Source organism: Poecilia reticulata, linkage group LG2 (genome assembly GCF_000633615.1).
Source record: "Poecilia reticulata strain Guanapo linkage group LG2, Guppy_female_1.0+MT, whole genome shotgun sequence".
Taxonomy (NCBI): Eukaryota; Metazoa; Chordata; class Actinopteri; order Cyprinodontiformes; family Poeciliidae; genus Poecilia; species Poecilia reticulata.
The window spans coordinates 30,033,145-30,045,653 of record NC_024332.1 but is presented as its reverse complement, the minus strand read 5'-3'; the positions used below and the strand labels follow the sequence as shown (position 1 = coordinate 30,045,653).

The 12,509-nt window shown below is 39.7% G+C and overlaps 1 protein-coding gene across 4 annotated transcripts in view; it reads left to right on the top strand.

Moving 5' to 3' along the window:
- lrp2a (low density lipoprotein receptor-related protein 2a) overlaps positions 1 to 9,164 on the top strand; it is a 55,512-nt gene extending 46,348 nt beyond the window's left edge. For 3 of the 4 annotated variants that reach the window (XM_008399880.2, XM_008399871.2, XM_008399864.2), the window contains 22 exons: positions 448 to 567; positions 1,700 to 1,816; positions 2,166 to 2,282; positions 2,679 to 2,816; positions 2,951 to 3,073; positions 3,201 to 3,329; positions 3,686 to 3,817; positions 3,911 to 4,042; positions 4,126 to 4,269; positions 4,386 to 4,551; positions 4,644 to 4,772; positions 4,859 to 5,082; positions 5,168 to 5,347; positions 5,524 to 5,643; positions 5,837 to 5,927; positions 6,096 to 6,163; positions 6,640 to 6,757; positions 6,873 to 6,993; positions 7,212 to 7,319; positions 8,363 to 8,476; positions 8,567 to 8,638; positions 8,719 to 9,164. In XM_008399880.2, the coding sequence (XP_008398102.1) occupies positions 448 to 567; positions 1,700 to 1,816; positions 2,166 to 2,282; positions 2,679 to 2,816; positions 2,951 to 3,073; positions 3,201 to 3,329; positions 3,686 to 3,817; positions 3,911 to 4,042; positions 4,126 to 4,269; positions 4,386 to 4,551; positions 4,644 to 4,772; positions 4,859 to 5,082; positions 5,168 to 5,347; positions 5,524 to 5,643; positions 5,837 to 5,927; positions 6,096 to 6,163; positions 6,640 to 6,757; positions 6,873 to 6,993; positions 7,212 to 7,319; positions 8,363 to 8,476; positions 8,567 to 8,638; positions 8,719 to 8,889 (2,834 nt within the window). In that variant the 3' untranslated portion in view covers positions 8,890 to 9,164. Of the gene's footprint in view, positions 1 to 447; positions 568 to 1,699; positions 1,817 to 2,165; positions 2,283 to 2,678; positions 2,817 to 2,950; positions 3,074 to 3,200; positions 3,330 to 3,685; positions 3,818 to 3,910; positions 4,043 to 4,125; positions 4,270 to 4,385; positions 4,552 to 4,643; positions 4,773 to 4,858; positions 5,083 to 5,167; positions 5,348 to 5,523; positions 5,644 to 5,836; positions 5,928 to 6,095; positions 6,164 to 6,639; positions 6,758 to 6,872; positions 6,994 to 7,211; positions 7,320 to 8,362; positions 8,477 to 8,566; positions 8,639 to 8,718 lie in introns of those variants that run through there. The other variant, XM_008399889.2, reaches the window with a different exon arrangement.
- Positions 9,165 to 12,509: the final 3,345 nt, after the last annotated feature.

Below are 12,509 nucleotides of genomic sequence, written 5' to 3'. Positions count from 1 at the left end.
ATATATCCTCTAACTTTTTATTTAAACAGTGTAAACATGTAAGGAATTAATCAAAATACAGTACCATTTATTAAACAATAATATGATGAAAATGCATCTGTTCTTTTTTTTCCCCTTGGTTCTTCAGTATTTTATTTTCGGTTATTGGATTAAGTTTTATTTTTGTTTGTCAATGGATTTGAGAAAACGTAAGGCAGTCCTGAACATTAAATCTCAGTGTGCAGCTCCCCCGTGAGGCAACTGCACAAATATGCAACAATAGGTATTCATTTATATTTTGCTTGGATCATGCCATAAATATTTGTGCCTCCCATTATTTCCATATGCTGTCTTGCTCCCTTTGTCAAAAAGATACTTTTACATTTTTCATACCTGGCATTTCACAAAAATGTATATTCAGTGAGTTGTAATGGGCAGGAAAAACAGCAACCTTTTCTGTCCTTTCAGAGGAAGTGACCTGCGATCCCACCGGGGATTTCCGCTGCGACAATCATCGCTGCATCCCGCTGAGATGGAGGTGTGATGGAGCTGACGACTGTGGAGATAATTCAGACGAACGCAGCTGCAGTGAGTGACTCTGCGACAAACACACACCTGCGACAGCATCTAGATACATGTGATGGATCTTCTAGGTATGAAGGTCGCTACATGGTCTATAAAAGTCTAGAAAAGTACTGAATTTGATTTTGTTACTTTCCAAAACTTGACAAGTATATAAGTTTGAGACATGAAAATGGCTGAGAAAAGGTTAGCACTTTAGACTTTGTTTCTTGTTGAAATTTTTAAGAATAAGGATAATTTTTACATTTTATTTTGTTTGTTTCCTACATCCTCATTTCAACCACCTCATTTACCTTTTTTGATTTTAAGAACAAACACAGGGATTCAAAGTACAAAAAAGTATATTTCATTGTTTTTTTGTTTGTTTTTTACCTGCAGATTGATTTCTACATTTCATATCGTTTGTAGCCCTGTCTAATGATACTCTTAGTGCTTACAAACTGTGATAATCCAATCCATATTTTCTAAGTGTTATAGATTTTAACTGATCTTAATGCAGATCCATGAATGAACCAAACAAAAATCCCCACGTATATATTTTAAAACACCGCGCTGTTTTATAATATGTCGGAAGAAACGGAAAACAAATCATAAGTATTTGAAACTTTTGCATAAATTTCCATAATCTCATAAAAACTTATGTAAAGAAATTTCTTTGGAAAATGTGCTGTTCTGTAGCTCCTGTTGGGTGGATTGATTGAGTGAGAAAGGATGCTGATGGCAGAGTACAGTTTAGCACATATTTAATCCAGTATCTGGGGAGGCGTTTGAAAGGCTTCAGGGTGTAGCAGTGAGAAAGGTGTCTTAGCAGCACCTAGAGAAACAGGATGTCCTCTGCGTGTAAAAAGGAGGGAATGAAGGAGTCTTGTACCTTTCGTCCTTGGCAATGTTAAACATCCCAGCTAATAAGTCTAACAACTTTTTAAATAAGGACGATAATCCTTAACAAGCTGCGAGGTTTAAGGTTTCTTCAGACCTGCAATTAACTTAAAATATAATAATTCAGCTCATTTGATAAGACTTAATCTGAAGATGATGAAAAAACTTAAAACAGATTTTTGCAGTCTTGCAAAATATATATATTTTTAGGTTAATACATTTTGTGGTGGCATGGTTCTGTTCCCTTGTTTTCTCCCAGCGCCACGCTCGTGCACCGAGAGCGAGTATCGCTGTGACAACCTGCGCTGTGTTCCCAACCGTTGGGTCTGTGACCATGACAACGACTGCGAGGACAACTCGGATGAAAGGGACTGCGGTAAGTGGAGGCTCTTTGTTTTGGCCCGGGATCTGGCTGTTTGTGAGTAACGAAGGGCCGCGCTAAACAAAGAAGCAATAAAACTTGGGAGTCTGAAGGCCAGACGAGCTGGGCCACCAACGGTCGGTTATTGAGGAGGAGATTATGCAGTCTGCTGCAAAGCAAACAAACGTACTGTAGGCTGCGAACGGGACAGAAAACCGGTGTAGAACACGAGCACGTCGTCTCACATCCCAGGAACTTTTATGGAGTAAAATAAAACATAACCGCACAGCTACAAAATCTATCTGGGCATTGTCTCCTTATGGACACTTTTTGTCACTTTTATGTTTTTGGTTTTGTTGAGCAGAGCTGCGGACGTGTCCCCCTGGCTACTTCCAGTGCGCGAGTGGACACTGTATAGCTGAACGTTTCAAATGTGATGGCAACGCCGACTGTCTGGACTACACGGATGAGACGTCATGCCGTGAGTGTCACATGACATTATTTATTTATTTATTGCAGAATTGAATGCATAGTTGAAAGTATAGCAAAATCAGTTTCACCACTTTCATATTTGTTCATGACTCAACTCCAGCCTTCATTGTATGCAGCAGCAGAACCGCTCCATGAAATCATACATGTTAAGCTCCATACAATAAAAAAAAAAAAAGAGTTTATAGGTTTTCATATCAAACTTGAAAATTAAGCAATTTTTAACTGGAGATGAGACTGAAATAAGAAAATTACAACAGAACAAGTACAAAACTAAAGCAAAATAATAGATAAAATATTCAACAAACCAAATAAACCAAGCCTAAAAATAAATCATTCTGATATGACAGCAGGCAATGTGGTGTAACAGAAATACCCTTTCTTCCAGCAACCCGCTTTCCCAACGGCACGTACTGCCCGCCGTTCCTGTTTGAATGCAGGAACCACATTTGTGTCCAGCCTCACTGGAAATGTGACGGAGACAACGACTGCGGAGACAACTCTGACGAGGAGCTGCATCTCTGCTGTGAGAAAAAAAACATTGAAAAAAGACAAAAGTGCAGCTCTTTGCTGCTTTTGAGTGAAATAAAACATCCCATGAAAGTTTAAACATTTTTTTTTTTATGTAATGCGAGGTATGTTGGTTCTGTTTGTTCGTAGTGGACATTGAGTGTGAGGCTCCGTTCCGTTTCCGATGCGATAACAACCGATGCATCTACAGCCCTGAGCTGTGCAACTCTATTGATGACTGTGGGGACGGTTCGGATGAAAAACAGGAAAACTGTGAGTGCAGTTGCATGATGGCTGGCGTAGTTGATAACTTTATTCTTTTAAGCTACAATATTTTATATTAAAATGAAAATAGGAGTTTATGCATTCTTGTTTTTGTTTCCGCATTGCCTTCACGTAGGTCAAAAGCCCACACACGGTCCCTGTGACGATGAGGAGTTCAAATGCAGTAGCGGGAAGTGCATCCCTCTACAGTACGCCTGCGATGAATATGACGACTGTGGAGACGAGTCAGATGAACTTGGCTGCCGTAAGTTACAATATGAAGTAACATAATGTGTAAAAATGCATTTTATTAATTTGGCACGTATCTATGTAACAGATTTGTAATAATGCTGCACTACACAAGCATTAGCCATTTCTTTTTTTTGCAGCTGGATTTGGTTTTAGTAATGTTCATTTAATGACATAAAGCAAATTATATTTAACGATGACTTACCTTTTAAAGGTTAAGCAAAAGAGAAAGATTTATTTTTCTTTTCTCTTTCAAAATGTGTCCGTGTATCATTTGCCATCAAATGTGTTTCAGTTACGCATTTGCTAGAACTTTTTCACGTTACTTGCTTGCCTCTACATTCACCACGCCTTTGGGTAATCTTTTTTCAGATGTGGGCCATGGACACACATGCAGTGCAAACATGTGTGAACACAACTGCACCGACCTGACTCAGGGAGGCTTCGTTTGCTCCTGCAGGCCCGGTTACAAGCCCAGAGCCACGGAGAAACACACCTGTGAAGGTGAAGAACACGTTCATCATCTTTGTGCAGCAGAAGTTTGAAACATGAAGTTGTAGTTTTGACTCTTGCCATCTCCTCCTCTCTTGGGGCCAGACGTGAATGAGTGTGAGGTATTTGGAACATGTCCTCAGGACTGCAGGAACTCGAAAGGCAGCTACGAATGTTTCTGTGCTGAAGGCTTTGTGTCTTTCGGCGAGCTGCACGGGACCGAATGCGCTGCTCAAGGTAAGCAATTGCCAAAAAACAAAAGATTCTTGTGGTTTCTCTCACGATAAGAGAATATTTACCCAAAATCAATTTCTACTTAGGAAACCCTCCAGTCCTGCTCTTGCCGGACAACATTCGTATTCGGCGTTTCAATCTGTCCTCTGAGCAGTATTCGGACTATGTGGACAACGCCGAGCACATTCACGCCTTGGATTACCTGTGGGATCCAGAGGGCGAAGGCCTCAGTAAGTCTGTTTTTATACAACACTGGTCTACGGCTTCAGTCCTAGTCCGTAAATACGGTAAATACAAAGATCACAAAACCTCACGAGGTGAAAAACATTTTTTTTGTGGTTTGTAGGTGTTGTTTACTGGACAGTTCTTGGTAGGGGCTCCCAGTTTGGCTCCATCAAGCGTGCCTACATGACCACGTTCAATGATTATGGGAGCAACCCAGTGAAAGAAGTGGATCTGAACCTGCGGTACATTGCCAAACCGGAGGGCATCGCTGTAGACTGGGTTGGCAGGTAAACAAACATAGTTATGATTTAATACTTTAGTTAGACATGCTACAGTTTATCTGGTTTAAATATTCTGAGTGTTCCTAATGTCTCCACAGACATATTTACTGGACGGATTCAGGGACCAACAGAATTGAAGTGGCGAAACTGGATGGACGATACAGGAAGTGGCTGGTCCACACTGACCTTGATCAGCCGGCAGCTATCATTGTCAACCCATCGTCAGGGTAGGAAGTGTTTGCATGGCAAAGATTCGGTGTTGGTGTCCACCTTGTGGTCACAGACATGTTGTTTTGTGACCGTCTCTGAGCAGGATGATGTACTGGACTGACTGGGGACAGAATCCCAAAATTGAGGCAGCATGGATGGACGGACAGCACAGAGAGGTCCTGGTGAAGGAGGAAGACCTGGGATGGCCCACTGGGCTGGCTCTGGACTACGTGAATGAAAACAGAATCTACTGGTGTGACTCCAAAGAAAACATTATTGAGTCCATGAAGCCTGATGGGACAGACAGGAAGATTGTAATATCAGGAGGTCAGAATAGTGAAGCTTGACATTATTGATTAAGTATCTTGGCAAACTCAAGCTTACTAGATGAATAAATGTTGTTTTGTTCCAGATATCGGAAATCCCTACAGTCTGGATGTCTTTGAGGGAAACGTGTACTGGACAACTAAAGACAAAGGAGAAGTGTGGAAGACGAACAAGTTTGGGCAAGGAAATAAAGTCAAGGTCCTTACAATCAACCCCTGGCTGACACAAGTCCGTGTTTACCAGCAGTACCGGCACAACCAGTCAGGTCTGAACATCAAAACAAACACAGCTTCTTACTCAACTGAAATGCGTTATATTTCTTTCTGCAAACCTAAACGTACTCCTTAAAGCTTTAAAATCTTATCACAATTTGTGGTTTACTGAGTTTCTCTGTAATAAATCAACACAAAGTAGCACAAAGAGTTCTGCTGTCGTTGTCAGTGTCCAACCCGTGTAAGGACGTGTGCAGTCACCTCTGCCTCCTCCGGCCTGGCGGCTACACCTGCGCCTGCCCACAAGGCTCCCCTCCACTAAACGCCGACTCAACAGAATGCGACGCAGGTAAGCGTCAGCGCTCGGATTGCTCTCACCATCCGCAACCTCGTGTTCGCAATGATGCGGCGTCTTGTTTTTGCATCGGCGCGCCCGTTCTTGACACGTGCCGCTTGGCTGCTCGTGTGTGTTGTTTCGTGTTGAGTCTCGTGATTTTTATCATTGTTCATCCACTGTGTGTGCTCGGCTTTTGCTTCTGCAGCCATTGAGGCTCCTGTTGCAATGCCTCTTGCATGCAGATGCATGAATGGTGGAACCTGCTACACCGATGAAGGGGGTCTGCCAAAGTGCAAGTGAGTTTAGCTGCAGGAGCCGTTTGTTTGTTTGTTTGTTTGTTTGTTTGTTTGTTTCAATCTGTTTTCATTAGAAATGTCTGGAATTAAATTGTTTTCAAATATGGACAGAGCTTTGTCTTTGCCTATTAATTATTAGTTATGTTGTTTGTTATCTTTAATTTGTAGATGTCCGTATGGCTATTCTGGCAGCTACTGTCAGATGGGGAAGTCTAGAGGTGCACCAGCTGGGACAGGTACAACAACAACAACAACAACAACAACAACTCAATTTTCATTTAACTTTTAATATTTTTATGCAGCTTTCGATTAATAAGTCCTGCATTCAATGACATATGGTGGGGAAGCAACAAATATGTACTTTTTAATTAATATTAAGAAATTATTTACTTAAAACGAACTTCTATTTCTTGCCGAAAAGTTACTTGGAAGTTAGTTTTGTCCTGTTTCAAGTATTCTAAACTGTTTACACTAGAAACTAGACCAAAATTACTTGGTAAGATTTTGTGTTTTTGCAGATATGCATTAATAAAGTTTGCGCTTTACTCATTATTCTACACTCTGAATCCACAAGGTTTCTTGGATTTTGTTTGGGATCAATGTCTTGCTAAATTATCTACCTTCGTTTCACCTTCAGGTTGTTATGCCAGTGAAAGCATAAATCCTGAATCTGAAGTATTCATTACTCTATAATCTTGTTTTTGTCTTTAAGCCGTGGCTGTTCTGCTGACCGTCATTGTTATCTTAATTACCGGAGCTCTGGCTGCTGGGGTTTTCCTCAACTACAAACGAACAGGATCTTTTATCCCCTCTATGCCTAAACTGCCAAGGTACACATCATTTTTAATCACTTTATCTTGCATTTGAAGCTCTAGTTTAACCCCAGACGTTTGCAGCAAAGCAACTGGATCAGAGTTCAGTTTCGACTGCTTTGTTTATGTCCAGCCTCAGCAGTCTCGTGAAGTCAGCTGACACCGGGAATGGGGTAACGTTTTGGTCGGGTGATAATGTGGACCTCGGACCGTCACACATCGGGGTTTCTGTTATCGACACAGCCATGCAGATGGTGAGCTAAGAGGTTTAGTTAATATCGTTTCTGTTAGGCACATTTTTACCAACGTTTAACTTTTTTAACTTCTCTTTGTGGTGTTCATTCACACAGTTTAGTCTTTAACGTCACCTTAGACCTGCTTGCAATAGCAGAATTTGGATGACAAGAGTTTCAATTGATGATGCTTTTAAGTTGTAGTGAATTAGTGAACCTGATATATGATATTCCTTTAGGACAATAACTTTGCCGCCAATGCCGGGCGACAGCCAATCACGTTTGAGAATCCACTGTACGCCACTACACCTGTCTCTGGTGATCCAGCCGTCATTCATGCCACACAGGTATTCAAATACATGGTTACTGTTTATTTTATTCAGTTGTTCAACAACTATCGACACCACGTGTGATAACATTTATTTTTAATAAATTAAATGAATAGTTATGTTTTCATTTATCAAGCATGCGTTTGTTGTACTCCACATCCTCTCTACCCAGAATGCACTTTCACCTGAATGTCATGTCGACAGTTCAGCTTGAAAATATTCACGCCCGTGACAGATTTTAGTTCAAAATAATCTCTGAATTTCACCAGGTTATTATTATTATTTTTTTTTTCTGAATGGAAACAATCTCTACCTTTTGGCTTGATTCTGACAGAGAATCTGTGAAGGGGGCTAAATGTTAGTGAGATGGGAAGCAGATCTTCAAACCTCAAACAGTTTGAGCTCAGCAGCAAAGATAAAGAATCAAAACACCAAAATATTTAAAAATGTGGCCAATTTACTGGAGAGATGCTGTCACATTTCTTTCAGAAAATAACTTCCCTTGTAGTATAAATAATTATGGGCTTAACGTTGAGTTTGTTTTCCACAAGTAAAGAGTAAAACTGTTAACACCGTTGCCTAGCAACAGGCAGGTCCTGGATACTGATGTCTGCATGGAGTTACGAGAACATGCAGGTTACCTTCCCTCGCTCTGACAAGAGCCCTGAGGAGTGAGGGTGTTCATGTTGTTGTGTGCAAGTTAAGTCCTGCAGCTTTTAGATGCATCCCTGTTCCAACATACCTCCAGCAGTCGCTCCATGGGTCTTGGAAGATGCTACAGTTTTGTCAGAAAGGTTTTGAAGATAATTTTCTCAAGCTGCATAGAGTCGAGTCAAATGCCATGATAGTGTAGAAAATATAGCTTTTGTAACAATATCCTACTTTTTTTTTTTTTTTTTTACATTTTTGAGCCATAGTAAGTTTGGATTTTAAAACGATAGACATCTCAAGTTTTGACTCTTTCCCAGTGAGGTTATATAAATTATCTGATATTTCCAGCATGGAGTGCATATTTTTTTCATATACTGCCTCACACCTTATTTCTGTTTCCCGTTGAACAGGTGACAGTCAATGTGAGCGGTGAGCAGCTGAACAACTTCGTGAACCCGACGTACAGAGGGGATCAGAGCTCAGGTGTTGTCAACACGTCTTCTGTCTGCAGCCTTCCCGTTCAGGTAAAAGGCCGAAGCCATGTAAATCCTAATGAATTTATTTTATATAAACTAGAAAGTGGGATTTTGACTTGAGTGTTTTTTTTTTTCCAGATGTCAAAGTGGAGCTTGTTTAAACGGAAATTAAAACCAAGCACCACATTTGAAAACCCTTCATATTCAGAGGTGTGTTTGAATCCAGGAATCTTTTATTAAAAAGCGCATTTAGAAACCTTTAACGCCATAAACTGCACGTCGTTTTACAGATGAAGGATGAGAAACCTGGCGGAAGCAGCGAGGACTCTTCTGCCCCGGAGCCGTCTCCATTCGCTCCTCCAGAAAAACCTCAGAGGAAGGATCGTCCCAGCGCCTTCTCTCCAACCGAGGACAGTTTCAAAGACACGGCCAACCTGGTCAAAGAGGACAGCGACGTATAACCCCTCTCTCTGATGGAGGGATGTGAAGAAGAAACACACTTTGCACAGAATTTATTTTTATATGCAGCCTGTGTACAAACTCAGATTGTGTTGGGACAGAGAAACACGATAAAGTGAAGAGAAGATCTTCTGACACTTCTGCCTTCTGACACTTCTTATGCCAATTTTTTGCGTTAATATTTGTCTTTCTTATTATGGTGTACAATATGCATATCTTTGCACTGAAGCTGTTGATAGAAATGTTAATAAATATGTTGTAAATTTGTAAATTTCAACATTAAGATTTTTGTCAGAAATAGATCCTACGTTGTAAACTCACGATAACCAATATAAAATGTGAGCTGCGTTGTGAATGTACAGTACTTATATGATCAGAGGTTGCCAGAGAAGAATGCTGGATAAAGCTGAAGATATATTCACTATACGCTGCAAATACCTCGTTTCAGGGATGACAAATTAAAGAAATTGGATTTCAACTCACACCATTTATTGTCAATGATACACACTCCAGTATAAACTGGAAGAGAATCGATTTCACTTGATCACCTTGTCTGTAAATCAACAATTGTTCTCGCTTGGAACGGCTAAATTAGTTTGGGAACAGTAGCCGAATGTGTGCAGTTGTTGCACTTCGACGCAGTCAATATTCTCGAAGAACGACTCCTGATAAAGACTTTTTCTTAAACTGAGGCAAATTGTTTGCGGGTTGATTTATTTTGTATTGCAATGAAGACAAACTTTATCTATGATTGTGCAGAACGTGCCCACGTGAATAAAATTTTTGCTGCTGACAAGTGAATGAATAAATTTCCTATTTTGTAAAATTGTCTCACTGCACTTTTTTTGTTTTGTTACAGAAGAACTGCTTTGATGGAGGAATCATAAGTTTCCTGCATTTTACAAAAAAAAATTCTATAATTCTTTTCATTTTTCAAGCTGGTTAAAATGTTGAGGAACTTTGTAGTTTAATTTATTGTATAACTACGCCACTAAAAAAAACTGGAAAGACGAGTGAACCCCTAATTTAAATATGAAAGTTACTGACTTTTAATTTAGAAAAAACAAGAAAGTACAAGTTGCCAGATTCAAAACTGGAGCTGGCCCATGAGGTTGGACAGGGACTACTTTTCTAGCCACCAGCACAGTCAGAAAAATGCAGGAGAAAGTAAAAAAAAAAATCTCCATTTCACAAAGATGCAGAATTATTCATTTTCTGCATCTTTCATTTATTAAAAACTATTTAAGTGAAGTTATGCAGTATAATTTGATGACATTTTCAGACTTTTTCCTAAAACTCCTCGAATAAAAGTATCGGGCTGAAATTACAGAAAAATAACAGTGTAAAGCTTTATCACAACAGACAAGGGAGTCAAGTTTGTGTGAGCAGCATGTTTTAGAAAACATGGAACTGTGCAAGGCATCCTTTGATCCTCTRAATGCGATTGAGTTATCGCAAAAGTATGCTAGAAAGGTCAAACTGAGAAAAGCTGCTGACTCTAATGCTGTTTGCGGGTACKTTGTGTTGCTGTGCTGAACGTCCAACTAACATTTCCTCACCGTTCTTTTCCGATGTTGCATTTATAGTGGATAAGACATTCAACTTCATTCACTTCCCAGAAACAAACCATTCCTAGGAACTAGCTGATGTTGACTCATGAAATTCACATATTTGGTGATGAAAATCTCGATCTTCAAAAAGAATCTTACAATATCCTTGACAGAAGGTAAGTTTTATCTTTTGAAAATCAAGTTTAAAAAAATGTCAAAGACTATTTTTGCTGTTTAGAGAAAGTCAGATCACCGTTTTTAGGAGTTTTTCCATCAAAAATAGTTTTGTTGTTTTCATCCTGCTGCARTGATTGTTTGTGTGTGAAAAAGCTTATCTCTGTTTCTAGCTGCTGAAGTGCAGACTGGGATATTTTCATCCTCCCTTTTGAATGCAGAGAATGTGCTACATGCTTCAGTAGGAGGATGATGAGGATGGTGATGGGAYGCTCCAGGTTGCCTTTATCTCCCCCAGTGCTCAACTCTGACTGGCACCCTATCAGTGGTCCACCCCCTGCTCACTTYGCTCCCCCACCTCCCTCACCACTCGGGTGGCTGCTGCTGTCCAATGAGTCAAACCAGTTTTACTCTCATTGAGACCCACAGCCAGGACCCTGAAGCCTTTTTCTATCCCAGATGTGTCAAACCCACCAAAATTACTCAAGGAGCATGTTCATCACTCACACAGGAGGTCACMAAAATCCTAAAGGAGAATGTCTGCCAATCACTTAGTGATCTTTGTCTTGTGTTATACAGCAGAACGATGACAGAAAGCAGAGAAGGAGGCCATTCTGAATGGCAATAAATAAAGCGACGACATTGGTGTGGCCTAGTCAAACTCCAGGCTTAAGTCCAGTTAAAATTCTCTGTATTGTGGTAGCCATGCCATTTTACATAGTTTTTCTAATGATCTGAACCACTTTTCAGACTCTGGTTTTACATTTTGTCATTGTCACAGGCCTTTTCAATATTATTATTTATTTATGTAATTATTTTTTCAAATTTTACGTTTAGTATACAGAAAACAGAAATGTTTCAAAGACAAGGTGCAAATTCAGTGACAGATGTGTTTCATARCAACAGAGGGAAGTTTTTCAGGTGCAGAGGGATGTACGGTAGGAAACAGACCAACCTTTAGCTGTTAAAGCTCTGCTCACATTGCTCACAAATGTCTTGTTGAATGAGATAACGTGTGATTTATTGAAAAATATTTCAATAAATCACAAGGGGAAGCTGTTCTCATCACCAATGCTGCGTTAAATAAAGTAATTTCTCTACTCCTTAATATTTRTTCTTTGAAAACTTTGATTTCATTTGTACAGATTAGAAATSATGGCATTTGTTCATATTCTGTGTTATGAAGGAATGTGGAATTGAAAGCTTTAAAGCACAGTCTGCGTATGAAACAAAATGAAAGGACCTGCAGGTCCAAACAGCTCGTCACTCTTTATATAGGTTTAATTTAATAGAAATATGCAGCGAAGCATGATAAAATAATAATAAAAAAATGTGCTTCTTCTTGGGATTTGCTGTGTTTTTCAGACAGGAAATCTTTTTTCTTTTGGTAGAGCACAAAACATCCAAGAACAAGAGATTGAGATGGAAAGAAATGAAGGAACTCTGAAGACGTTTGGCAGGAGTTCAGGGTGACTTTCTGAGTAAACTGGGTAATAATAGATGGCTGTGATTTAATGGGGGTGAAAGGCTTTTGTAGTGTAATGACGTGTATTGGAAGTGGCTTAGGCTCTTTTTTACCCTAAAATTAAATAATTTCATAATTCCACGCAAATGAAAGCAATCTAAAGAAAACTTGACCAAATCCAGATTGTTTAAACTCTTGTTTTCATTTAASAGACAGGCTAATGATGGTTGTGCATCAAGACAGTCAGCTTTGTTGTGTGTTTCTGAGCATGGCCAACAGATGGCGCCATAGCTAAACAAAATTGAACCAGAGCAGCTATGCAATTTTAAGACCAAAATCAAGAAAGCATTTTCTTTCTTTTTCATTGGCAGTGTTCCCACTAGGCGACGTGTTGCCTTTTGAAACCTGTTTCTCTTATCTCTTCTGGCAGTAA